The sequence below is a fragment of the Melopsittacus undulatus genome, chromosome 4 (assembly GCF_012275295.1).
Source record: "Melopsittacus undulatus isolate bMelUnd1 chromosome 4, bMelUnd1.mat.Z, whole genome shotgun sequence".
Classification (NCBI taxonomy): Eukaryota; Metazoa; Chordata; class Aves; order Psittaciformes; family Psittaculidae; genus Melopsittacus; species Melopsittacus undulatus.
In genome coordinates this window covers 72,723,022-72,748,400 of record NC_047530.1, presented here as the reverse complement: position 1 = coordinate 72,748,400, position 25,379 = coordinate 72,723,022, and the positions used below count along the sequence as shown (strand labels likewise).

The 25,379-nt window shown below is 43.2% G+C and overlaps 1 protein-coding gene across 1 annotated transcript in view; it reads left to right on the top strand.

Annotated features, from left to right (window-relative positions):
* The window catches only part of KCNJ3 (potassium inwardly rectifying channel subfamily J member 3), a 50,192-nt gene extending 37,494 nt beyond the window's left edge, over positions 1-12,698 (top strand). Inside the window, exon 3 of the mRNA XM_005154029.4 lies at positions 11,469-12,698. Coding sequence (XP_005154086.3) covers positions 11,469-12,052 — 584 coding nt within the window. The 3' untranslated portion in view covers positions 12,053-12,698. The remainder of the gene's footprint in view (positions 1-11,468) is intronic.
* The last annotated feature ends 12,681 nt before the right edge of the window (positions 12,699-25,379 follow it).

Genomic DNA, 25,379 nt, shown 5'->3' with positions numbered 1-25,379 from the left:
TCCTAGTTGCATTTCATCTTTGTATTGATACAGTTCATAGAATTATAGAATGGTTTGTATTGGAAAGGACTTTAAGATCATCTAGTTCCAACCCCCCTGCCATGGGCAGGGACACCTTTCACAAGACTATGTCGCCCAAGGCCCTTTCCAACCTGGCCTTGAGCACTGCCAGGGATGGAGCATTCACGGGTTCCTTGGGAAATCCATTCCAGTGCCTCACCAACTTACAGTAAAGAACTTCTTCCTAAACTCTAACCTGAACTTCCCCTGAACTTTCTTCCTTACATCTAACCTGAGTTCCCCTGAACTTTATACTGAATGGCACATTATTTTCAGCTTAGGAACTGGCTGTCAGGTTTATGGTATATTTAAACATGTCTCTTGGCCATCCCCAGAGAGCCTTTTTCCATACCATGGATGCAGGAAAGGAAGCTGGAAAAGAGGAGCTGGTGCTGCAGTGGGTTCAGCTTCCAGCACCACTGCCAAGCTTCCTTCTTTCTCTCAGGCAGCAGTTAGAGGACATCCATGTAACATGGAGCCCAAAACTGTATCAACTATGTGGCCATATTGTGTAGCCCATATTGTGTGTCCCATATTGTGGGACTTTTCCGTACAAAGAGAAATAGTTTTTGCATCCCAGGAAGGCAGTCTCTAAATTCAGATATTTTTTTAGGTATGCCAAACCCCTGAAGATTAAAAGTGCTCTATTTTGGTGCTGAGCGGCATATGGCTTGGTGGGTGTTTGGAGAAGCATAGGGCTGCTGACGAAATCATGTATTCAAAGGGAAGGGTTGGGTTTGTGTTTCTTGCCTCATAATTAAAGTGTTCTCATTTGAAGAGGATAATTTATTTTAAATGTGGGGGGTTTTCCCCCTTTTCTAACAGGCTAAGGGGCAGACTTCTGTCATGTTTCACTGTAGCTGTGTGTTCCTGAGGCATTCTCTGACCACAAACAATTTTCTTTTGATTTGACAAAACAATCCTTTCTTCCTGTGTCTCTGCCCATGCAACCCCAATGGACAGTTGCATTGCGCTGCAAAATAGAACACATTTTTGGCTATGTTTTGGAGCCAAAACTCCATTAACTGCAGAACCCAACTTTTTAATTCTTAGTAAAAAAAATGGATTTGTAATTTGAAGAGAAATACAGCCTCGAGGCAGCTACCCTTGGCTTTTCTGTAAGCTGTCGATGTGACTCAGGCAGCTTTGGGGCTGAGGGAAGTCACTTCTGATACTAACAAGGGAAGAAAGTTATTCTGATATTAATTCAGGATAATTGAGAACTTCTTGCTTTTAAAATTAAAGCTTGCTGCTGGTGGAGCAGGCAAGAAATAAGACAACATGAGTTGTGGTTTCATCCCTGTGAAACCATCCGGAATGCCTGCAGTTGCGGTTGTAGCTGCTGGTGCTTGCCGTGAGGCTTCCCTAGCTGCCACATGGGTGATGGATCTCAATGCATGCACAGAGGAGCAGGTTGAGGTTCCACAGCCATTCCCCTCTGCAGCAAACCCCCTTTAATTTGGTCCTGCGCAGGCTGATGCTGCAGCCCTGAGGGTGGTGACAGCAGGACTGTGCCTGGTGGGACCCAGCATGATGCTGCTGCAGTGGGAGCTGGGGTCTGGTAGAGTCCCAGGGAGCACTGCCCTTTCTGACAGCCAGGGAACATGGTCATGACGGTGGAGAAGTTCCAGCATCACAGGACACTGAAATGTGCATTTTATAAGTGTTAGTTTTTATTTTTAGAAATTATTTCTCCTGTGATATGAGCTATGCACACACTAATGTTAAACAAAACACTTTTACTTTACCAGAACTTGAGGGGCACAGAGCTTGAAAGAGTTATGGGGTTATCGAAGATGTCCCCTTGTCAGTTGCAATGTGTCAGCAGCCATGCAGAATTTTCTCGGTTATGCAGCATGTGGTGCCGGGGCTGGATCTGGGGAGGGTGAGGGCATTGAAAATATTATCAGCTAGCAGTGTGAGGAAAGTCATCATAGGACTGTGTTATCAGTAAAAATTACAGAATACTTGAGGCTGGAGGGGAGCTCTGGAGAGCATCCACTGCACCTTGTCAGGGCATGGATGGGTAACTCTCTTTTATGCCAGAGTACCAATTCATAAGTATCACCAGCTCTGTGTATGAGCATCCTGTAAATATCCCCATCCAGGTAGAACAGGTGCATCACCTCTCCCTGTTGCAATCCTCCTTTCCTCCCGCTATTCCTTTCCTCCTGCCTCGTCCTCTTGCCCCTTCCTCCTGTCAGCAGAGAGCTGCATGGGAATTAAATACTTCCATTTTGGTGCTGCGACTTCTTATTCAATAACATCCCGGTAGGAGGGAAATGATGCAAAAGCAGTAGTGTGGCAGATGGCTCTGCAAAAAAAATCTGCTCAAAGAAAGGAGCTGAAGGGGCTGAAATCAGCCCTGACGCACTCCTGCACGTAGGTAGACAGGAACAGATCAGTGTTTTCAGAATAACATGGAGGTTCTGGTTTTAGGAAAAAAACCCAGAGATAATAAAAATACTGGTCCAGATTCTCACATAGTGTAAATCTCTGTCACTGCAAGAAATGTGCATTAGACAGTTTTGTTCAGATAACTGCACTTCTGGCTCTGTTTTGTTTTTGTAAAAAGAATAGAAAATGCTGCAGACATCTGCGGGCTGAGCACAGAAGGGCAGTGCTGAGGGCTTCAAGCTCTTATTTCCTCCCCTTTATTTTGGTAAATGACTAATACAGAAGAGGGGAGGTTACCTCACCTGACAATAGCCTGCTGCATTCATCTACATGGGAACATTATTAGTATCTGCAGTTGTTTTACAAACTGGTTTTATGACATTTTCGAAACCCGCTATAACTTGTGCTAATGATGGGTAGCTGTGGTCCTGGTGAATATCAAGATGACCTGTCTGCAACATGTCAGAAAACTATGTGTGTATGAGTGATTAAAAATTGCCCTCAGAAGAGCACCAGTTGATAAGAAAAATACCTTTGCTGTCACTGCTATTTTTTAAGCGTCAAGATCGCTCCTGGGAGAACAGCACAGTCTGAATAAACTAGGAGGTATTTATAGTGCTGGAGCATAAACAACGTGTCTAAATCTGGTAGCGGAGCAGAAGCCTGGGTTTGCTATTCACTGCGATAAGAAATTAAAATGTTTAGCATAAGACTGATAATCTGACTCTTGCATGAATGTGTGCATTGCGTTCCTTGAGCCATTCTGCTCCTTTGGTTTCCTTTAGCAAACATGCTTAGTTTGTTCAATCTCTGACCCCTGTCTGTTGGGGCAGTTTCTAGGTCTCAGTAATAAATGGTGAGTAAGCATTAAATGTTCTAGAAAGGCCTGCTGAAGATTGACATTTCAAGAGAAACAATGCTCTCACTTGACCAGTTGGCTGCTTTGCTCTGTTCTGTGGTATGTCCAACATCCTGAATTACTCATCACCCTCAGTCTGTCGTGCTGTGTGTGTATGGAGGGGGTGCCTGAAGACATGGGTGAACCTCCATGCCAGTGCCTCTCCAATGGTACTGCCAGCTCATAGGCAACAGCAGGCCCTCCATGTCTTTTCCCCTTTTTAGTTCCTGCTATGCAGAAGGGGCACTGCTCTTGAGGAGCTGATCCATAGGGCCGCTGCTTTGCTGTGGGTCTCATCCCAATACCTGTTTGTGTCATGGTCTAAGAAACCAGAGATCAGCGTAAAGAACAAAATAGGCAGCATGGGGATGTTCACCCATTCCAGAAGGTCCTGGCCAGGACAGGGTAAGGCAGGCTGTGTCTCGTGTCTTTCCCTGATCCCATGTCTCTGCTAAATGGCTGCTCTGTCACTGCCTGCATCCTGCTACCTGAAACATCCCCCATAGCTTCAGGCAAGGCTTGGAATTCACACACTTCCATTTCAATGTATTGGTAGAGCATCTTTTTACAGTTGGCACCCTTAAGACTCTTTTTGTCTCTGTATTTCAGGAAATGTTTGGTTTTGGTTTTTTTGGGGTTTTTTTGTCTGGGTTTTTTTTTTTTATTCTTTAACAAAAAGGTTTTTTAATTGAAACATTGCTTTAACAGTGATCAGCAGCACTAAAGGCAAGGGTTAGGGTTAGGGTGGCCCTATATAGGGCCTATATAGATGGCAAGGTGGATGCCCATCTCCCTTCTACTAAACAAAATCAAGCTGCAAAAGTGCCAGTGCATCAAAGCAGACATTGACAGCAGACAACGGCAAGGGCTGTCAACCACAAACTGACAGAAAGTTTTACTGCGTTGAAACCACCGTCAGTTTAATAAAAAAATACCCCTTGAATTATGATGGGAAAATGTTAATGCTAAGAATAGCTGTTCTTTCCAAATAGACGGGAAGTGTTGCAGTTTAGACACCACGCTTTCTGCCTGCTTAGAAACCCTTCCGTCGGGTTGCGCATTTCTCAGCCGTGCGTAGTACAGCCTGTTATTTTAACTTACATTAAAAAATAACATGGCAGTGAACATTGAGAGGAGATATTTGAGAGCATCTTTCACTCAGAGTTTGGTTTCTGACCTCCCATTTTCTGGCTTATCACGGAGCTCAGACGTCTGGTGGCATTTCAGATACAGAGTGGAGCACAGGCCAGATGTTAACATCAGGATATCACACTGTTATTTAGCTTAATGGGATAAAACCACTTCCCAGAAGGGGAGAATTTGCTGTGGAAATCATGCAACTCCCTTTTTTCTACAACAGTCAATCTCCCCTTAGTCCTGCAGGAGTACAGAATGAGTGGGGTATACTTTTATATCAAGTCTCACATCAAGCTTTACCCTTGCCTTAGACTGCAGTTGTAAATTAGCTTAATTTTTAGTAATTAGTTTAACATAGATGGGTGATAAATCTTTAAAACTTATTTTTGAGGCTTTTCAGATAAATGACAGGTTTAAGGGAGGTAAATACCTCTTGAAATGAGCAGTAAAGTGTGTGAATGGGAGAGTCACCCTGCAGCACAGGCAGCCTCTTGGACACTGCTCAGGTCCAGCCATTTTAACATGCATAGCTCCTAAGAAGAAAAGAAAAAAAAAAAGGAAAAAAGAAAAGTAATAAAATGTAAGCCTATTTGTACATTTTTGCAACCAGCTTCTGCTGGAGGATTTCCCTTTGCTCCAGTCCTGGCAGGTGGGATGACAAGATGCCCTTTGTGGGGCCATTGGGATGATTGCTATAATGCCAAAGTAATTATCTCTTTCCTGACTGGTTAAGTTTTCCATATTAAGAAGGACACCTCCTGGTGTTCACTGTGCCCAGCCCTTGACCAGCAAATTGCAGCCCAGAAACACAAAAAAGATTTAAGGTGAAATTTCTGGCGTTACCTTGGAGAGAGAAGAGAACCATATAAGCTTTGTAAGCCTAAATTGCTTCTGAAGACTTTGGGGAGGGGAATGGCTGTTAAAAGCTTGGTGGTGACCTATGATTTGTCAGCAACTTCTGCAATAAAATGCAAGAGGTCATATAAATTGTTATTTATCACAGCGTGCCTGTGATTTTTTTAAAAAAGCATGTATCACAAGTTCTAGAATTTGCCTGAATACAGCCAGCTCCAGGTGAGTACTTCAGAAATCTAGAAATAATTTGAAGGTTAGTATAGGGTAGAATTAGTCAAAGCACTTATTTACAGATTCTTTTGTCCTTCATCTGCCCCTTTATTAAATCAGGAAGACAACCCTTGTTGCTTGAGATGCCTTTGCCTTTATGGGGAAACTAGTCTTACCCTGTAGCAAAGCTAGAAGCTATCAAGATAATTAATGGAATTACCAGGATTTCAGATGCCGAGGGATTCTGCCCCCAGCATCATCCCAGCGGCACCAAACCTTTTCTTGTGTTGCATGTTTATCGAGTGAGCATGCTGGGATCTCCGGTCCCTGTCAGCTGTGTCTGAGTGTTTGCATAACCCTGTTTCTCATTGGTGTTTCCTGGAAATGAGGTAATAAGTACAGAAAGAGAAAAATAAAAGCTTAAACAGCCTGCTACTTGGCCAAGGGTGGAATAATTGCATCAACTTTTTCAGCTCAGCTAGAGCTCTAAAACCAAGAGTTCTGCCTCTTTAGAAATAACAACTTGTAATTGATAACTTGTGATATGACAGATAGATGCATTGTTCTCCAGTGGTAGCACTTGCTTCAGACAAAGCAAATGCTGAAAGGAGAAGGCATGATTATTAAAAAAACAACCTAAAAGCAAGACAAAACAAAACCCCAAGACTTTCATATTAAATTGAGGAGAAAAATCCATCAATTTGGATGTGCTCATCCTCCAGGGCTGCTCTGCTGTATGCTATTTAAGGAAGTTAATGGAAAATTTTCCTAAATATGCATGGCTGGAATTTTCTGGTCTTATAGACTGTGGTGTTATGTGTTGGACTCTACAGAGGGATTCCCAGTCACTATGGGTGGGTGTAAATGATTTAATTTTATCAGTAGCAAAATCTCAGCTAAAGTCCAATACTAAAGCTCTCTCTAAATTATGCTTCAGGCTCTGCCTGTGAGGAGATATTCCCAAAACTTCGCTCTTTTCTTCCTTTAAGCTCATTCAGTTGAAAACAGTCAGCTCCTGGTTTTTGCAGAAGGAATATAAATCCTGAAAGCAGCAAGACATGATCTGGGTAGGGGTGGTCCCAAATATGCAAGAGCGAGCATGAAAGCAAGGGGTATTCAGACAAAATAGCACTCCTTGTCTCCATAGGAGAAGTGCTTCTGGGTGGCAATCTCTTCCCTTGGACATAGTGAACAATGGTTTTGCAGCTTCTGTTTCTGAATAATAGAGAGGGTTTTTATCAGCTCTTTGGTTCAGGTTTTATGCTGTAATATACACGTAAGTGTACCTCATTTTCAGGTGTGTTGTTGTGATTGGTATGCAGGCAGAGCTTTGCTAATGTGCATTGCAATTACCATCCATTAACAGCTCTGGAGAGCACTTTGTGGTGGAAGCTTCTGTTAGGAGCGATGAATGAAATGCATCGAAACCTTTTACTTTGACAAGTGGATGGGTTTTTAATTATATGTAGTGCATACAGTGTGTTTGCTTCCAAATGAGAGTTTAAAATTTATACCACAAATTAATATTAATAATATAGACAACTCAGTAAAATTTTAACAGGGCTGTTAACATGATGAAGGCATCAGGCTGCATAACCTGATGATGAATAGCTCCTTAGTGGAAAAAAACAAAAAAAACCCACAACTCCCCACTACCCCTCAAAAAAAAACCAACAAACCAAAAACCCAAAAACAAAAACCAAAACAACCCAAAAACAAAAAACCAGAAAGCCTTTCATACCATAGGAGGAGAGGAAAACTTATTTCCTGACGTTAAAGGCCTGATCTATTAGAGGCATCAGGGGCATGAGTCCATGGCCACTGCAGTGTGCAGTCCCACCATAGATGTACATCCTTGAAGTAGCCTGGCATGACTACCAGCCTCCTGCTGGTTTGTGCTTCTTATTTTTGAGACATCAGAAAGAAACTACATCTGCAATAAATGTAAAGCCTATATTTGTCTGAGCATAAATTAATGGAAAGTAATTCTGAGGTAGTTATCAGGAAGGGCTGTTATTGGTGAGTTGCACACAAGTGCTTCTGCTTTTTCTATGGGAAAATACCCACTGGTATTTTGGTCTGGTGTTTTCCTGTCCAGGTAGACTGTTAAGACACAGTTCATGGTGCAAGTAAGGGAAGAACCAAGCTGTGGGCAATGTGTTTTCCCTATGACACTGATGCTTTGTGAAATGCATGAACCTGCCTCAGCTGTGGTTAGTTTTACCCTTGCTGTGAGAAGCAGCAGAATGACTTTTGGATGTTCTGACAGAGATGAGATGCTCCTGATGTGGGATGTATGCGGGCTCCAACAGAAGAGGGACGTGAACCTGTTGAAGTGAGTCCAGAGGAGGCCACAAAGATGCTCCAAGGGCTGGAGCACTTCTCCTATGGAGACAGGCTCAGAGCTGGGCTTGTTCAGTTTGGGGAAGACTCTGAGGAGCAGCTTTCCAGTGCCTGAAGGGGCCAGCAAGAAAGCTGGAAAGGGGCTTTTGACAATGGCCTATAAGGATAGGACAAGGGTGAATGGCTTTAAACTGACAAGGGGGAGATTTACATTAGATATGAGGAAGAAGTTCTTTACTATGAGGGTGGTGGGACACTGGCACAGGTTGCCCAGAGGAGCTGTGGCTGCCCCATCCTTGGCAGTGTTCAAAGCCAGGCTGAATGGGGCTTTGAGTAACCTGGTCTGGTGGAAGGCATCCCTGCCTGTTGCAGGGGGGTTGGAACTATATGTCTTTTAAGGTGCTTTCCAGTCCCAGCCATTCTATGTTTCTATGTACACCATGTTTCTGTTCTGGCCAGCGGCCCTGAGGACTCTGCCTCTCCCGAGAACTGTTGACAGCTTTAGTTCTCCCAAGGAGGGAGCACAGGCCATGTGTGAGCACACTTGCAAAGAGCTGATGCTTTTTCTGCACAAGGATGTGGATAATGGCTCCTGCCATCAAGTGCCTTATGCAACTCCATTGTTTCTGCTATAATAATACAAAGGAGATGGTTATAGTCAGAGCTGTTGTCAGCTGGCTGTTTGAAGCATGTAATAGTAGAAAAGGATTGCATAGCTTCTAGCTGGGTTTCCAAGGCTTTGCTGAGAAAACAGAAAGGAAAGCGAGAGCCAAGAAATGCAGCAGAGCTTGCAGAAAACCTGAAAATTGATTTCTTGTCCAGAGGCTTATCAGAGCACGTTAGCACCTCTTAGCATCATCTACTTGGTGTGACAGGTATTCCCTATAATGACAAACATATTAATTGCTGCTGTTTATCCTGAGAGGCTGTTTGCATGCTTGGTGTTAGTGGATAAGATAAATTGATTTTAAAGGAATTACATACCTGCAAAATATCTTTCTCCGTTGTGCTTACAAAGGGTTCCATCAATGGAACAAAATGTGAAGCTTATTTTTCTGCCATTCAGCTAATAAATTTTACGATAGGAAGCAGGTATAACATTCCTTCTGAAAGCCTGCTGGCAACAACAGGCTTGGGAGGTGGCAGGATGATAGATCAGAGGTAGAAATAGCCCTGCAGCACAGCAGCTGATGGGGATGGAAGAGGCTAACCAGGCAGTTCCTGTGCCCCAGCATTGCCCTGGGTGTGCAGCATTTCCGACGGGACCTCATGTGGAAGCAGATGGGAATGGGGATGTGGGTGCAGGTGCCAGCCAGTTCTGTGCACCCATCTGCTTCCCCAAGCCCTGGCAGTGTTCCTGACAGTGTGTTCCCCTCCACCTCCCTTGTTATGCCCCCCACATGGCATTTCGATAGCACATCTCTTACCATCTCATTATGGTAAAAATAATTGTGGGGAATCCACCACTTCCCTGGGAGGATTATTCCAAGAACAATCAGCCGCTGAAATAATTTTCCCCAGGGAAGTGGTGGACTCCCCAGTGTTGGACACTCTCTAAGATTTGTCTGGACAGGGTAGTGGGCCATCCAGTCTAGGTCATGCTTTGCCTGGAAGGGTTGGGCCAGATGATTCTCAAGTCCCTTCCAACCTGGGATTCAATAAAGCATAATTATTTTATTTTCTTTTAGTGTTGCCAGTGCAAAGCAAATGCCATGCAAGGGATTTCTACCCAACGATCAGCTCTTTGCAGAGCAGTGTTGCTATGGCTGGTCACCCTGGTGGTGTTCCCAGGCGAGCCCTCTGGTCATGCTGGAGGTGCAGCTCACCCACCTTGGCAAAGCTGGCAGCACCTCAAGGTTGACCATTATCAACTTTTCTATCCAGAGTGATTTGCATTTTAAGCAATATGTTATCTAAAGCATAGGCCACTGGAGTTAACCAGCCATCTGCTTCACAGGCACTGTAGACCCAGTTCCATTTGCATACATTATTAGATGCATTTGTTGGCTAATGAGGTCTCCCTCGGAGGTCAGGTCTGAAGAAGCAGAAGGGGAAAGGTCTGAGCTTCTGCGGCAAAGGTACAGCTAATGAACAGCTGCAGGGTAAAGGACACAGATGGAAGAAGTACTCACTCTAATTACCATTTTTCTTAAAATTGCAAGGTTTGTTTTTTTTTTTCTGAGCCCATTAGGTATGTGATTGCTTACACTTCACATAGTAAACTGAAACACATGGTGAAAATACGCTATAAAGAATAAACTATTGTACTGTTGGAGGCTGTGGGTAGGAGGTAGGATTGCTTGGTCTTAGGGCATGCCCCTGCAGGCATGTGAGCTAAGGTGAGGAGCCCTCAGGGGGGATGGGAGTGGCATTTAGGTAAAAAAAAAACCCCTGGGTTCATATTTTTCTCCTAAGAGTTAAAACAGACAACTGAGGTTTCTGAGGTCTCGTGAATACTCAGACATATTAGCAGTAGAAACTGCTATGTGAAACTAAAACTTGCATTAGCAGTAATGTAAAGCATCATAAGAATGTATTTTTCTGGCTGTATGTCACCAGGAACATATCCATCCTCTGCTCCCCCTCGCTACAGCCCTTCTATCGTTTTCTTGTGCCTTTCGAAGTTTCCTTTAATTTTATCTTGACTTGAAGGCATTCTTGCCAGCTAAGCAGAGGATGTGTTTGCAGAGGTAGATTTAGCTTCCTGAAAACCAAATGTCATATTTCTAGTTTGCTATACTAGGATAAAATGGCAGGGTAATGCTATTTATAGATCGCTACAGATACCATTTTAAAAAAAGGGCAGCAGCAGGATTTCTAGAAACCTCCAGCAGTCCATGGTCAGCGTTACCCTTGGGTTTCTGAGGTCAGATTGGGTCACTGGGATGGTCAAGTCCAGGTGCTTGGGAGGAGGACTTTTCTCCATGGCGGGAGGCAGTGGGGGAAGAGGAAGGGCAGTGGTGTGCCTTTTAGTCATATGTCTTCCCTGCTAATATTTGAAACTTGAATCTCAGCCTGGCGGTGATGGGCAGATTGCTGGTGAAGCCCTTAAAGAGGAATAAATGTATTTCATAGGTCATAACTACTGCTCACTGGTGGGTCAGAATGGGCTGACATTGGCTTGGTTTGTGCATGTGAATGCGTGACATGTTGGGTCTGGTTTTGTATGCATTCATCAATAAATTTAGTTTATACTTTAAGATCCTGATAAGTCCAACTTTACACAACAATTAGCAGCTCTTGCTAATTTAATACCAGTGTTATCAGTTAGCCTTGTATTTCCCCTTTTTCAGCAGCACCTTCAAAAGTGACCATAATAGCAGATGTGAATTATTAAGTTACACTCCTGCCTGTATTTGCTCTTTTCACCTTGAGGATGACTATAGCTACTGTATGTTAATAGGTACTGTATGGCAATGGCTTTTTCTTTTATACATTTAAAAACATAAAATGTATTTTATATTGAATTATGAATATTGAATATTGAAATATTAAAAAGTCCCTGAGATTTATGTGCATCCACAGTTGACCATAACTGGTGAAAGATTTTTTCCCTTGCTTGTTTCAGGGATGACGTGCCAAGCCAGGACTTCCTATACTGAGGATGAGGTGCTGTGGGGTCATCGTTTCTTTCCTGTTATCTCCTTGGAAGAAGGATTCTTTAAAGTTGATTACTCCCAGTTCCATGCAACGTTTGAGGTCCCAACCCCACCGTACAGTGTAAAGGAACAGGAGGAGATGCTGCTCATGTCCTCTCCCTTGATAGCACCCGCTGTGAGCAACAGCAAGGAAAGGAATAATTCTGTGGAGTGCCTGGATGGTCTTGATGAAGTTGGCACAAAGCTACCTTCAAAACTGCAGAAAATAACTGGGAGGGAAGACTTCCCAAAAAAACTCCTCAGGATGAGTTCCACCACTTCTGAGAAGGCCTACAGCATGGGGGATTTACCCATGAAACTTCAGCGGATCAGCTCGGTCCCTGGGAATTCAGAGGAGAAACTGGTGTCTAAAACCACAAAGATGATGTCGGATCCCATCAGCCAGTCAGTGGCCGACCTGCCACCCAAGCTGCAGAAGCTCTCAGGTGGCGGCAGGATGGAAGGGAACCTTCCACCCAAACTGCGAAAAATGAATTCAGACCGGTTTACATAACCTGACGGGACTTCCAGCTATCATTTAGAGCTTGAACTGGCAGTGCGGGCAGGAGAGCAGGTCCTCCACCAGCCATATGTGTGCTAAACTCTCTGGTCCTGGTGTGCCGGGAGGCAGCAGCTTCCCCTCCGTAGTGGTGGCTGTGCTGTAAGTACGAACAACAGGGTGATCAGCGAGCTGATGTTCATTGGCATGTAGTATCACAACACGCATGCAATAATAGTGTGCAATTTTTGCATATAGTTTTATGGCATGACTCCTACTATATTTATACTGTATATTCTGAAAAATGTGGGAAGGGGTGTTCCTTTCCCCTGTATTTCTTAAGAGTAAGTAGTAGGTAAAACATGCAAGTGGGTAACTTTCAGGGTGAGTTATAATTTGATTTGAAAATGCTTATTTTTTTCCTGATATGGATTGTGATGCTTTGTTCAGCAAAGTAGTTATAGTGCATGTCTTTTTTCTTAAAAGAAGGTATATTGGTTAATTCCTAACACCAAATCTGCTAGCCTTAAATTAACTGCTGGTTTCTATTTTACTTTAACATTTTCTTAGGATTTCTTTTCTGCATCTAGGCTACCAGAAAAAAAAAAGTATTTCATAAGGCATTGTTTAGGGAGGAAAGTTGTATTAATAAGCCTAGGCAAAACACTAAATAAATGAACAAAATTCACAGTTTAGATATAATTAGTAAATTTTTTAAAAAAATCTTTGTGATTTGTAATATTTGTGCAAGAAAACCTTTTAAATAAGCAGGATGTACTTGATTTATCATGTTAATAGAATAGCTGAACATGAAATTAGCTGAATGTCTCCATGAAGCCAAGCAGGCATTTATTCTGGATGAACACCAAAGGTAGAGTCACAATTCCCTCTGCTTCTGCAGTGCCCGGATTTTGCTCATTCTTGCTTTGATGGTCCAGCTGGGCCAGCAGCGATGCAGGTGGTGGTCGCTGAGCTGCGGTCTAACAGCCAGAGCTGTGTGGAGTCGTGGCAAGTCCCAAGCTGGTGGCATCGTTCCTTACTGCTTTCGCTATGGTGAAAATAATGTTTAAACACGTTCCTAACTGAAGTTGACCCTGTGGGTTTCAAAATGAGTAATACTTTGTATAAATGTTTGGTTTGATGTCCTTTGTGCTTGTGTTTGGGTTTCCTTTATCCATCTCTTTCTGCTTGGGCAGGGTTGAGTCAGGATGAGTGTCATGCAGGTGCCCTCGTCATCTTGGCTGGAGCATCCCATGCCCCCTGGACCCTCCCCAGAATGCCAGAGGTAGGCTGTTGTGATGGCCAGGGTCACCTGTGGTCTGTGTTGGGGGGCCAGTTTGCAGTGGCTTCCTAGGGGCTCTTTTCTGGAGGAGGAAATCTGAGTGAGATGGAGTGATGGGTGGCACTGTCAGAGAGCAGGGTACAGAAGGCACCACAAGCAGCGGCCAGGAAAAGGGCTCTGCATGACATCGTCTGTATGTAAAAGCCTTGATAGCCAGGTGGTCCTGGACACAAACAGATGTCGGTCAGGAGGTGCACACACAGTCATGAATGGGCACTTCTGACTCGCAGGCTCTGGACTATCCTGCATGAATGCTGACACTTGCTACATAACTGGTAACAACAGATCCGATGATCTTTGAGGAAAAAAATAGTTTTTGTTATAAATTCTGGCATGGAATAAGAACTTGGAAACTCAACACTAACACTGCTGGAGGGTTGGCTCAGACACCACAGTGACTCTGCTCTCCCTGGAAGTTGCAGTGTATGACTTGTCAGTTATACACCCAAGGACTTTATACTGATTTCCAAAGTTTCTTGTCATCATTTGTCATGATTTCTGAGTGGCACTGCATGCTTTTTACACCTTTGGCTATACTTATTCGCTGTACGTTGTTGTTGAAGGGAGGAGCGTGAGCTGCTCCCTGTGTGCTGATCCTGTGCTCTACATGTGTGGTGAGCAGATTATTGATGTGCTGAGATAAAATCTGGACTTGTTTTCCCTGGTTTACTAACATTTCCTCAGGTTGTCTTGTAAAATATGACTGATATTTTACCACATGTAACTCTTCTACCAGTCCTTGATTGACAGCAAAAATAGCCATGTACAATTGCCAGGTGCCAACATTAAAAACACCACAAATTCCAAACCAGAGAGCCAAAAATGTTAATCAGCATGGTAAATGCTCAGCCAAGTGATGAGTCCTGCCGGCAAGCTTGAACAAATCAGTCTGGTTTTGAAAGAACTGTCTCCAGCAGCTTGGCCTCTTTCAAAAACTACTTTGGTCTATTTGGGATGGATGGGAGACCACTGCCTCCTCCCAGGATGCTGCCAAAGCATGACCCAACCAACCCACTGCCTTTCTGTGACATGGCAGTTAGACTAGATCAGTGTAGGTCCCTTTGAATGGAAAATGTTCTGTTCTGTTCTGTCCTGTTCTGTCCCGTCCTGTCCCATCCTACTCTACTTTACCCTACCTACCCTACCTCACCTTGTTCTCTTCCCCTGTGCTGCACACAGTTTTGTGCCTCTGGTTTGGAAGTGCAGGTGCAAGGTGGGGTTCCCTGGAGGTTGCCCATCTTTGCCACGTTCTCCTGCCATCAGCTTGGGGGATTGCTCATGGTCCAGTTGACTTTTTTTTTTATAGAAGAGTAAATGTGGCATATCCCCAGACTAAAAGCAGTGGTGTTTCACCTGTCCTGCCCTGGGGTGACCAGCATCCTCCCTCCCAAAAACCATGGGGAATGGAGAAGGAGCCTGGCTTCCCATGCCTTCAGCAGGGAGGGCAGCTGCTCAGCCTTCAGGAGAGTCAAGTGGCAATTTTCTTTGGGAAACTTTGGGTTTAATCTTTGTCCAAGGTTGAATTATGTAGTATTGGTGTGGATGTATTCTACAAATTGAATGTAAAGTGAGTGACAGGGAGAAGCGCTGTAGATGTAAAAAATGTTGGCAGTCTGAGTGGCTGCAGCTTACTCAGTAGCCTGTATGAACATATTGAAAGTATGTGAAACACTGGAGAAGTAGCCTCATTTTTATTAAATTAATGCCATAGAAAATATTGTTATGATTAACTGAAAAGTTTGATTTTTTTTAATCAAAATATGCACCTGTCCTTGCTGGATGCAAGATTTTTGAGGCTTGTGGGTTGTATTGCAATGTGTTACATGTGTTAAGGTGACAATGTATACATCTTTCGTTAATGAGAGTGAAAGTACAAACATGGACAATAACTTTCTTAAGTTATTTATTTTAGGAAGTTACTTCTGGTTAGTATTTAATTTTTATTTATGTGGCTATGTTTTGTTTTTTTTTCTCCAAGTAACATTTTAGCCAACTCTGACACTTAAGAAAAAGTAACTGATTGCACAGCCGGTCTGTGTTCTCTACTGCTGAATTTATGCTTGAATTACATTGTAAATTGTACATATTCAAATTAGAACAAACTAAATGCATTTTCTGGCATGCAGTCTATAACTGTATAAATGTACAAGTTTATTTGAATTATACACAATAACAATCTCTTGTATTCATTAATACTGCAAGCTCAGTTTTATCTAAAGCTATATTAAACTTTGAAAAATTGTTCAGTTTAAATGTGTTTGTCTTTTTTTCCCTGTTCACTTTTTATCACTTTAATAAATGACCATGTATCCAGGCTATCTTAAGGGCTTCCGATTTCACATTTAATGTGTACAAAAAGCCAAACTCTTAATTCCTCTTAAAAGCAGCAAAATAAACCTCATGTTTAGTCGAGACGTGTTTCTGAGATCTTTGGAAGTGGTCTGGCTGAGCCCAGCCCCAGTAGCTCTGAGGCCACAAGCTCCTTTCTAAAGGGGAGCAAAGAGCAGAGCCCAAGGTATGTGCTGGGAAGAGGTGATGGGCTCTGTGATTCAGGCAGCCCCGATATGCCTATGTCCTGCTGAGCTTGATTAATTTATGAAATGCTGTTTTCTCTGTAGCAGACTGGGGAGCTCGTTTCCCTTTGCATAGAGAAGTAGGGATTTTTACCATTATCTTGCTCAGCCACCCCAGGAACTAAAGCTCCAGAAATCAGTAGAGGTTCTGAGATCTTTTCCTGCTGGCAGACCACACCTTCCTCTTTGTTTTTCACTATAAATTGCCCCATTGGTGGCTGGGCATCAAGACTCAGGGTGAGGAAAATATATTCTCTGCTAACAAAATAAAAATAATGAGCGAACAGCAAAAGAAGTGTGATGATAGCTTATTTTTTAGCTGCTTCACCTCAGGAAGCTACTATGAATGAAGGTTACTACAGCATAACTGTGTTTTGGTATTCTCTGTTAAATGCTTGCCTTGCTCTGGGTCCCAACCCTGTATAGGTGGTCCACACTTGCCACCAAATGCTAATGTGTTATCCATATTATTAGAAGTGATGAGATAGTAAAAGCTGGAGGTTTCTTTTGTCACATATCTGTTTTCCATTCACAGTCTTATTCTCAATGTTATTTCCATGTCCTTGATACAGTATAGCTGGAGTCACCTGGGCAACCCTCTATTGGCCAGTGGATATCTCAGCTTGCAAGGCGAATTCGTGGTTAATCAAGGAGCCATGCTGCTGTTGCCTGTGTTAAAAATGCTGCCACTGAGGTGTCAGCACTGCGCTTGGTATGATTGAATTATGGTGTGTGGCAGAACAGAGGTATGACAGCACAGGTTTGTATCCATCATCCTGCATCACTGGGTGTGGGATACATTTAGATTCGTTTCCACACCTATGGCTGAAACAAAGGGAACTTGTGTTGCTTACTTGGAGATATGAAAATGACACTGAAGGTAGGTTGTAAATAGCTACATAGGAAACATATCTGACAGGGAGGAAGAGCAAGACAGAAAGAGAAGCATCCCTAGTGTAAGAGCTGAAAAAGAAATATATTCCTATCCAGCGCTGCAACAAACAAGAAGAACCCCTTTAGACACCTTTAAAGGAGGCTTGAGGGCTTTATTCTGCCCACTGCGAGGCAGGGGGCACTGCCAGGGAGGAGGGGGAGCTCTGTGCCCAGGAAGCTCTGCAGCAGCCCCGGCTTTGCCAGCCCTCTGAGCTGTGAGCCCCATCACAGGCAGGATTTATGGATCAGGTCACTGATGAAGGCAGCTGCATCCACATATCTTTTAAAAATATTAGATGGTGGTGACAGGCGGCTCCTGAGAATGCTGCAATTCACAGAAGCCCCTCTGAGGGAGCGGGAGCAGGAAGGGCAGTATTTATGTGCGATAAATAGAATCACCACTCACACAGATTCAAGGTGATTTATAGTTATGCTTCTCACATTTCCACTTTACAAAAGGGGAGTGGGGTGGGGGGAGGGGAGGGAAAGTAAAGACCAAGAAAGAGAAAGACAGGGAAGGTGAGAAAGTGAACACATCCTTTTATGGCAACCTAATTTTTCTCTGTGGTTATAAGTACTATTTAGCCTGAGTGCAATACTGGTTCTGTTAATCTGTTTACACTACTTCCAAGTACTCTGATTGCTGAAAAAAAATGCACTTGAATTATTATTCCCAAGACAAACATCTGTGCCTCATCCATCAGATGCCGGACAGCCATCGCAGCCATGCTCAGCTGTGTGTGATCTCCGTCATCACCACTACAGCTGACTGGGCAATGCCTGGGCGCAGCACTGAGGTGCTTCTGAGGCTTATGCCCTCTGCAGCCCAGGTGAGCTGCTTCTGGGGGATCCAGCAGGTTTGTGGACATAACTGGCCACAGAGCTGCAGAAACAGAAGGGGTGGGCTATCCCAACCACCTCTGCTGTTGGGGCACCCACCAGTTTTGCTGCTGGGGATGCGGTCTGAGACCTGACAAGTGATGTGGTCAGTGAGCATCAGACCTGCCACAGCCCATCCAGTCAACTGCAGGGAGAGCAATGGGCTTGAACCCATGAGCAATGGACCATCGCTTGTGGATGGTCAGGCATCTTGTCACTCCCACCTGGCTGCAAGACAGGGAAACAGGGTTCTCCTATTTCACAGCTATGTATGTTTTGGCTATAGACATTAACTACCTATACATCCCCTGGATGAGACTTCTGACTGTTTCATCCCTCAGAGACCCCTATCAGGAACATACGCATACATATGCATGAGCAGAAAGGCTCTTTTGACCCAAGTCTTGTCACCACATAGAGTCCTCCACCAAGCCAATAGGTCCATGAGCATTTTCTCACTATTAAGCCTGTCTTATGGTTATGATAACTGGACAACTCAGAGAAACCACCAAGGCTACCATCACTCTCCTCCTGTCAGATGGGGGATGACAATGAGGTGTGAGCACAATGCCACGCATGACAACCAGTTACACAATTTGTCTTTGAAACTGCTTGCCAGCCCATGTAAGGAGGTCCACTAGCTCCCACCAGAGCTAACACATCACCACACAGCAGCTGGCATTTCAGAGCCCATTGCAGGTCACCACCCTAATGGGCTTTGCCAAGGTGGTGGAGGACTGAGGAACAGCCTGAACAAAACATGAAGATGAGATGTACTGGTGACTGCAAATGCAGGGGGCTTAACAGAGCATCATATATCTGGATACACTAAGTAAGACAATATACAGGTAAGGAAATAAACAGTGTGCACATAATAATTACATATAAATTCTTAAGAAAATATATAACCATTGATGGCTGTGTATTCATAATACTGTAGGTAACAGCAGTCAAGACAGCTGTCTGCTAAATGAGATTTATTCCCCATTTCCACTCTCCAAACTTTTACATTAATTTCTGCATAAAATGTTTGTGGGTCTAGATAAGCTTTTTGGACACTGCCTTGGAATCAAGACTTTGGACTCATTCCACACTAACTGCTTGAGATGGAAAGCTCATGACAGATGGACAAGTGTGCAAAAGACAGAAAGCAAGAGAGAGCATGGGCATGGCAGCATCACTCGCTGTCAGAATAACCTCAGGAGACTTTTCTCCTGGCACCCTCCAGACGTTCCCTGGGAAGGCTCCAGGCATCATTTCCTGAAGTGTTCTTGGAGCCTTTGTCAGTCAGAAAAGCCAAATTAATGCATGTGCCAACATAGAGAGAAAATTAAGTCCTATGTTGGGACGTTGCTTGGGATCATAGAATCATAGAACAGTTAGGGTTGGAAAGGACCTTAAGATCATCAAGTTCCAACCCCCCTGCCATGGGCAGGGACACCTCGCACTATCTGAATCACATCACCCAAGACTTCATCCAGCCTGGCCTTGAACACTGCCAGGGCTGGAACATTCACAACTGCCTTGGCCAACCCATTCCAGTGCCTCACCACCCTCACTGTAAAGAACTTCTACCTTATATCTAACCTGAACTTCCCCCATAAAAGTTTGAACCCATTACTCCTTGTATAAACATGACATTACTCTACAAGATGGAACTATGCAAAATATACTAATTGAAATTATTGATAAATTCACACTTTATAGCAAAATTAATTTAATTTAGAAGAGAAGCCTCTGGGGAGTCCTTAGAGCAGCCTTCTGATGCCTAAAGGGGGCCAACAAGAAAGCTGCAAATTAGCTTTTTACAAGGGCAGGTAAGGATAGGACAAGGGCAAAGGTCTTTGAATTGACAGAAGGCAGCCTGAGATTAGATGTTAGGAAGAAGCTTTTCCCTGTGAGGGTGGTGAGGCACTGGCACAGGTTGCCCAGAGAAGCTGTGGCTGCCCCATCCCTGACAGTGTTCAAGGCAAGGTTGGACAGGGCTTTGAGCAACCTGGTCTAGCGAAAGGTGTCCCTGCCCATGGCAGGGGAATGGGATGAGATGATCATTTGTGGTTTAGACCCAGCCAGCAACTAAGTAACATGCAGCTGCTTGATCACCCACCTATCTTCCCCTCCATCGGTGGTGGGATGGAGAGGAGAATGAAAAGAATGTAAAGCCCACAGTTTGACATAAGAACAGTTTAAGAATTAAAATGATGTACAATATACTACTACTACTAATAATAATGATGATAAGAAGAAGAGGTATAATAAGAAGAGAGATACAAAAGTAAACAGGTAAGGAAAAAAAAAAACCCAATAAACAGCAGTGATGCACAACACAATTGCTCACCACCTGCTGACTGATACCTAGCCCAACCCAAGCAGTGATCTGGGCCTTCCAGGTAACTGCCCATAGTTTATACACTGGGCATGACGTGCTGTGGTATGGAATACCTCTTTAGCTACTTTGGGTCAGGTGTCCTGTCTCTGCTTCCTCCAGGCTTCTTGTGCCCCTCTTCACTGGCAGAGCACAGGAGACTTGAAAAGTCCTTGATCAGGGTAAGTGCTACTTAGCAACAACTAAAACACTGGTGTGTTATCAGTATTGTTCTCAGACTGAAGCCAAAACACAGCACTGCACCAGCTACTAGGAAGAAAATTAACTCTATCCCAGCCCAAACCAGGACTTGATCTTTAGGATCCCTTCCAACCCAAACCATTCTAGGATTCTATGATGATTCTGTGATTAGCACTATTTAGTGCTACTGCAAGACTACAAAGAGCAGTGGATTCTCTCAGAATAGGTCCCTTCTCCTCCCTGCTGCAGAGGAACAGATATCTCACTTGGTAGAGCTGGTAGCCTTCAGCTTTGGTCTATGTGGCTCAGGGGAAGAATACCACTGAATAGGGAACATGAAACACAATTTTAAAATGTGCACAAAGCATTAATGATAAACATTCAAAAAACACAATGTCCCCTTCTTATTACATAACTTATAATTTATTAACCCTGAACCAATAGTTTCTTTAACAAGACCTATTCTTAATTTTTATATAGTATTCCTAAAGTATCTGTTATAAAATTAGGCATCATACCAGGTCTACCACAGGTAATGCACAGTGCAAATGTTTTATAAACATTTACAATTCTGCATGCACACACACACAATACTTGGCTAGACCACAAGACCTCCATACAGATACCTTAATACTACTGCATAATTTATGTATTTTATATTATATTTTTCCTTGTGCATACAAACTTAGTTTGCTTAGCCCTCAGGATATCTATGTGAGGAAATGGCACACACTAAGAAATGTCAGATGCTGTTCTGATACTTCAGTGCAAAAGTTAATGGAGCAGAAAGCCAACAGTGAAAGAATGTTTTTAAGTGCTTGTAGGTCTAGGTGTTGTGAAGGCAATTTATTGTCTTCTTAAATCCAGACATCAAAATCTTAACCTATAAACAATTGGATGTGCACAAAAAAAATAAAAAGCTGATTTAGCTTAGCTGTTAGTCCCTGTCCTCTTTATTCAGGCTGCCTTTTCTTTCCAGCAGTAAGGGAGTTGGAAGTGCTCATGTGCTCTCCGAGCATTGCACATCATTCTGCCTTGGGCTTAAAACCCTGCATAGTAATAAGATTATGAGCCATTTGCTTCTTTCTGCAGAGAAAGAAGGCCTCATTGGGAAGGCCAGTGACTCAAGGCTCTGTGGGATTTGGGTATTGAGTGGTTAAAAAGCAAACTATTTAAATGAGTGTGGAAATGAACCTGCAGTCAAGCAGATGCATTTGAATTTTTTCCTAAAAGAATAAAAGAAAAAAAAAGAATAAAGGAGAGTAAATGGGTAAATGTCAAACACCAGCCTCGGGGCAAGGGAACTGCTCCTGCCCTGTGTCAGCGTGCTGCCTGCTGCTGGCTGCAGCTTTCTCCTGCAGCTTTAACCGAAAAGACCTTCCTGGTTTAGAAATTACTATTTTAATACTGTGAAATCTGTTCCTTGATATCTTCTTGGGTTTGTTTTGGTTTTATGCTTTTTTACATACAAGTCTTTGCTCTGGGAAGTAATGATTCTCATGTTTCTTAGGAAAAACAGGTTGTTTTTTTTTTTTTTGATGGGGAGTTGGTCATGCAGACATACCGCTGCTCTGGATTAGTGTGTCCTAATAGTGGGGTTCAGTTTTCTGTCTTGCTTGTCATTGTATTGAAGGTGTGGAACCCCAGGCAGGACACTGAGCACAAAACATATTCTACTTCATTAAGACCTTTGTTGAAAATGAAAAATACTCACACTGGGTCCACAGAAGGGAAGGAGGCAAGCAGCAGTTGGGCCTTTTGCTCTGGCAGGTTGTGCTAGCTTGGGCATCTCAGGTGAAGCCCCTTACTTTTGTATTAATAAGCAAATATGAATGTAATTATTGTTATGGTAAAGAGTTCAGTTAGTCTGGCTAAGCCAACTGCCGTAAGAGTCAGGTTGCTGCTGCTTCCATAAATAGCTAATCTTTGCATTAAAATGGAAGGGATTTAAGAGATGAAAACTTGAATTACATATCTAGCCCTCTGCTTCAGTGCCTTTTAACTAGTTTGGAGCATATAGACTGCTTCAAAAGAGTGCCAAGAAATAGAAGTAACACAGATAGGATATTTTTAATGAAAGCTGAGCTTCCTTACCAAAGTTTTAGGAACTAGCATATTACAAATAATTGGATAAATCACTGCTCTTCAGGATGGAGAGGGAGACAGCTGGCATTACCCCAGGCTCTGCCTCAGGGCAGGCTGGTCACCCTATCCAGCCTAACACCCCCACTCCATGACTAACAGGAGCTTTCCATTTGAGCCATGAGTTTTCCAGAGCTGGTTTGGTGTGGAACAAGCACATTACAAGTAGTCACTCTGAAATCCCATTAGCCCACACCACCCTGCTGGGGGCTGCAGAGGGAGGTGGTTCCTGCAGACTGGATGCAGCTCTGCAAACCCCTGAGCATCCATTCTTTCACTGTATTTATTCTCTGCAAAATATTCCTCTAAAGCAGAAGAAATGATCTGTGACAATTTATGACCCTTCTTCCTGCTCTAGACTTGGCTTTTTTTTTTTGTCTCTTTAATAAGGCTGCAAGTGGCTGTATTACAGCTTAAACAAGACACTGCAAAGGTCTCTTCTTCCCTATCCAGTGAATGTTCCTCCTGAAGGATGTCTTGTATCAAGCTTTACATTTTTGCAACATCTGGGTAAAATGTGAATAAAGCTTTCAGTGACAGCCCCAGCTCTGAGGAGCAGGAAAGCAGAGCTCTCCTACATAGGGATCTGAACTGGCTCCAGGCTGCTATGGCCACCCTCCTCCATGAGTTCCTTGGGTCTCATACCTATGAATTCATATATGGGATTATTGTGGTGGTTTTCTTTGTTCCTGTTGTCACCAGTGGATGATTAGTGCAAGTAAAACCCACCTGGCCTGGCACAGGGCTGTCTACATCACCCATGCATAGGTGTCAAGGTGACTTAGATGTAAATGCCTTTCTCCAGACCTTTTCCCCTCAGGTGCATTTGATAGAGTGTAAAGTGCTGTTTAATAAGGCAGCCTTCTTCCTACTCCATCTTGTAAACCGTTTTTGTGGAAATGGACCATTTGTGGATTATCTGTTTCTATGGAGATAGATTGGAGCAAATGTGTTGTGGTCCTGGCTGCCTTCAGCTGCCTGTTTTCTGCAAGGTCTCCAATATCAACAATAAAAAATACAGCATCTAATTCTCCTTATATCAGCTGAAACTTATGGACAATATCACAGGCTTAGGCCATGCAAAATCACTGTGGCAAAACTGAATATGAAAGTTAATAATAATCACCTTCCTGATGTTAGGAATTCCTGTAAAATTAGAGAAAAAAAAATTAAGTAAAAGGGTGTTCTTCAGTTTTGGTCTTTTAGAGCCAGAAACATCTTATTGTCATGGGCAGACCAGAAAATGGAAAACTCATAGATAGCTTACTCAGTAATAAAAAAGGGGGCTGATGCAGACATGAGTTTTAAAAGCTGTAATATTGGAGGGGAGTGTGTGTGGGGGGGAGGGAGTTAATAATAAAAGGGATGTATTTTCTAAAATATTCTGCTTTTATCCTTATATCTGAAATTTGCCATTTCCAAATTTGGCTTCCACATCAGTAGGCAAAGGCTAGAACTGCTGATGGGAGCTCTACACCCACCAGGAGAGTTTTCTACAGTCTATGTGGAGTCAGTAGATTTAAAAATGGAAACACTAATCAGATCCTTATACACCTGTAAACATCACCAGGAGCTGAAGTTGTTCTTAATGTTATCTAAAATCCTGGAATGCAAGTTTTGCTGGAATAAAACCAGAATGATTATTCTCCTGTCCTCTTACGATTCACATCACAACTGGCAGTCAGAGCAGGTATCATCATGCCTCTCCTAGATATTTAATATTTCAAATTCATATTTAGATACCTCTTCCCTGATAGGAGAAACCTCAGCACAGCACTCAGGAGGATTGCCCTTTGGATTGAGGTAGAATTGAAATATTTAAATATGTTACACTTCCAAATGGTAGCTTACTACTTGTCTCACTTGTAGAAATAAGAAATAAATAATTGAACAGCAAACTGCATAACTACTCAGTACCTGAAGCACTGACTGGAAAACCATGGTTTCACAGAGCATAAGAGCTCACTACTTTGGTGTGGAGTGTTTGTGCTTATCTGGATTAGGTACAAAGATGAACTCTACCAATTAAAGCCCAAAGCCAAAGCAAAGCAGCAAACAAAGGCAGCATGCTGGAGGAATACCTCCACTTCAGATACAGTATTTTTTGTCAAAGTTACATTTGCTGAAGATCCCACACACAGCAGACATGAGGTACAGGTTTCTTGGGGTGTGTAAAAATTTTAAAGCCAGGCTTTAAAATTTAAGGTTTAAACTGTTTGATGAATTTCATTTTGGAAAGTTTAGATGTTAATGCCAATTGTAAATAAGCAACAAGTATTAAAATTAAGACTTGACTATTCTTAGCAGCAGACCTGGGCCCAGTGCAGAGATGTTGTCAGCATTTTTGGCACATGCTCACAGAGATCCTTTCCAGGCTTCAAATCCAGTGGACATTCTTCATCCCTTTGTAGATATTTCTCACAAATACTTTGCCAAGACCTTTTAAGTTAACATTACGAAGACAGGCTGAGAAAGTTGGGGCTGTTCAGCCTGGAGAAGAGAAGGCTGCGTGGAGACCTCATAGCAGCCTTCCAGTATCTGAAGGGGGCGTAGGGGATGCAGGGGAGGAACTATTCATTAGGGACTGTAGTGATAGGACAAGGGGTAATGGGTTGAAACTTAAACAGCAGAGGTTTAGATTGGATATAAGGAAGAAATTCTTTACTGTTAGGGTGGTGAGGCACTGGAATGGGTTGCCCAAGGAAGTTGTGAATGCTTCATCCCTGGTAGTGTTCAAGGCCAGGTTGGATGAAGCCTTGGGTGATAGGGTTTAGTGTGAGGTGTCCCTGCCTATGGCATGGGGGCTGGGACTAGGTGATCTTAAGGTCCTTTCCAACCCTAACTATTCTATGATTATCATGTATAAATTAAATATACAGGGCAGGAATGTAGACTCTGTCTGGGAAA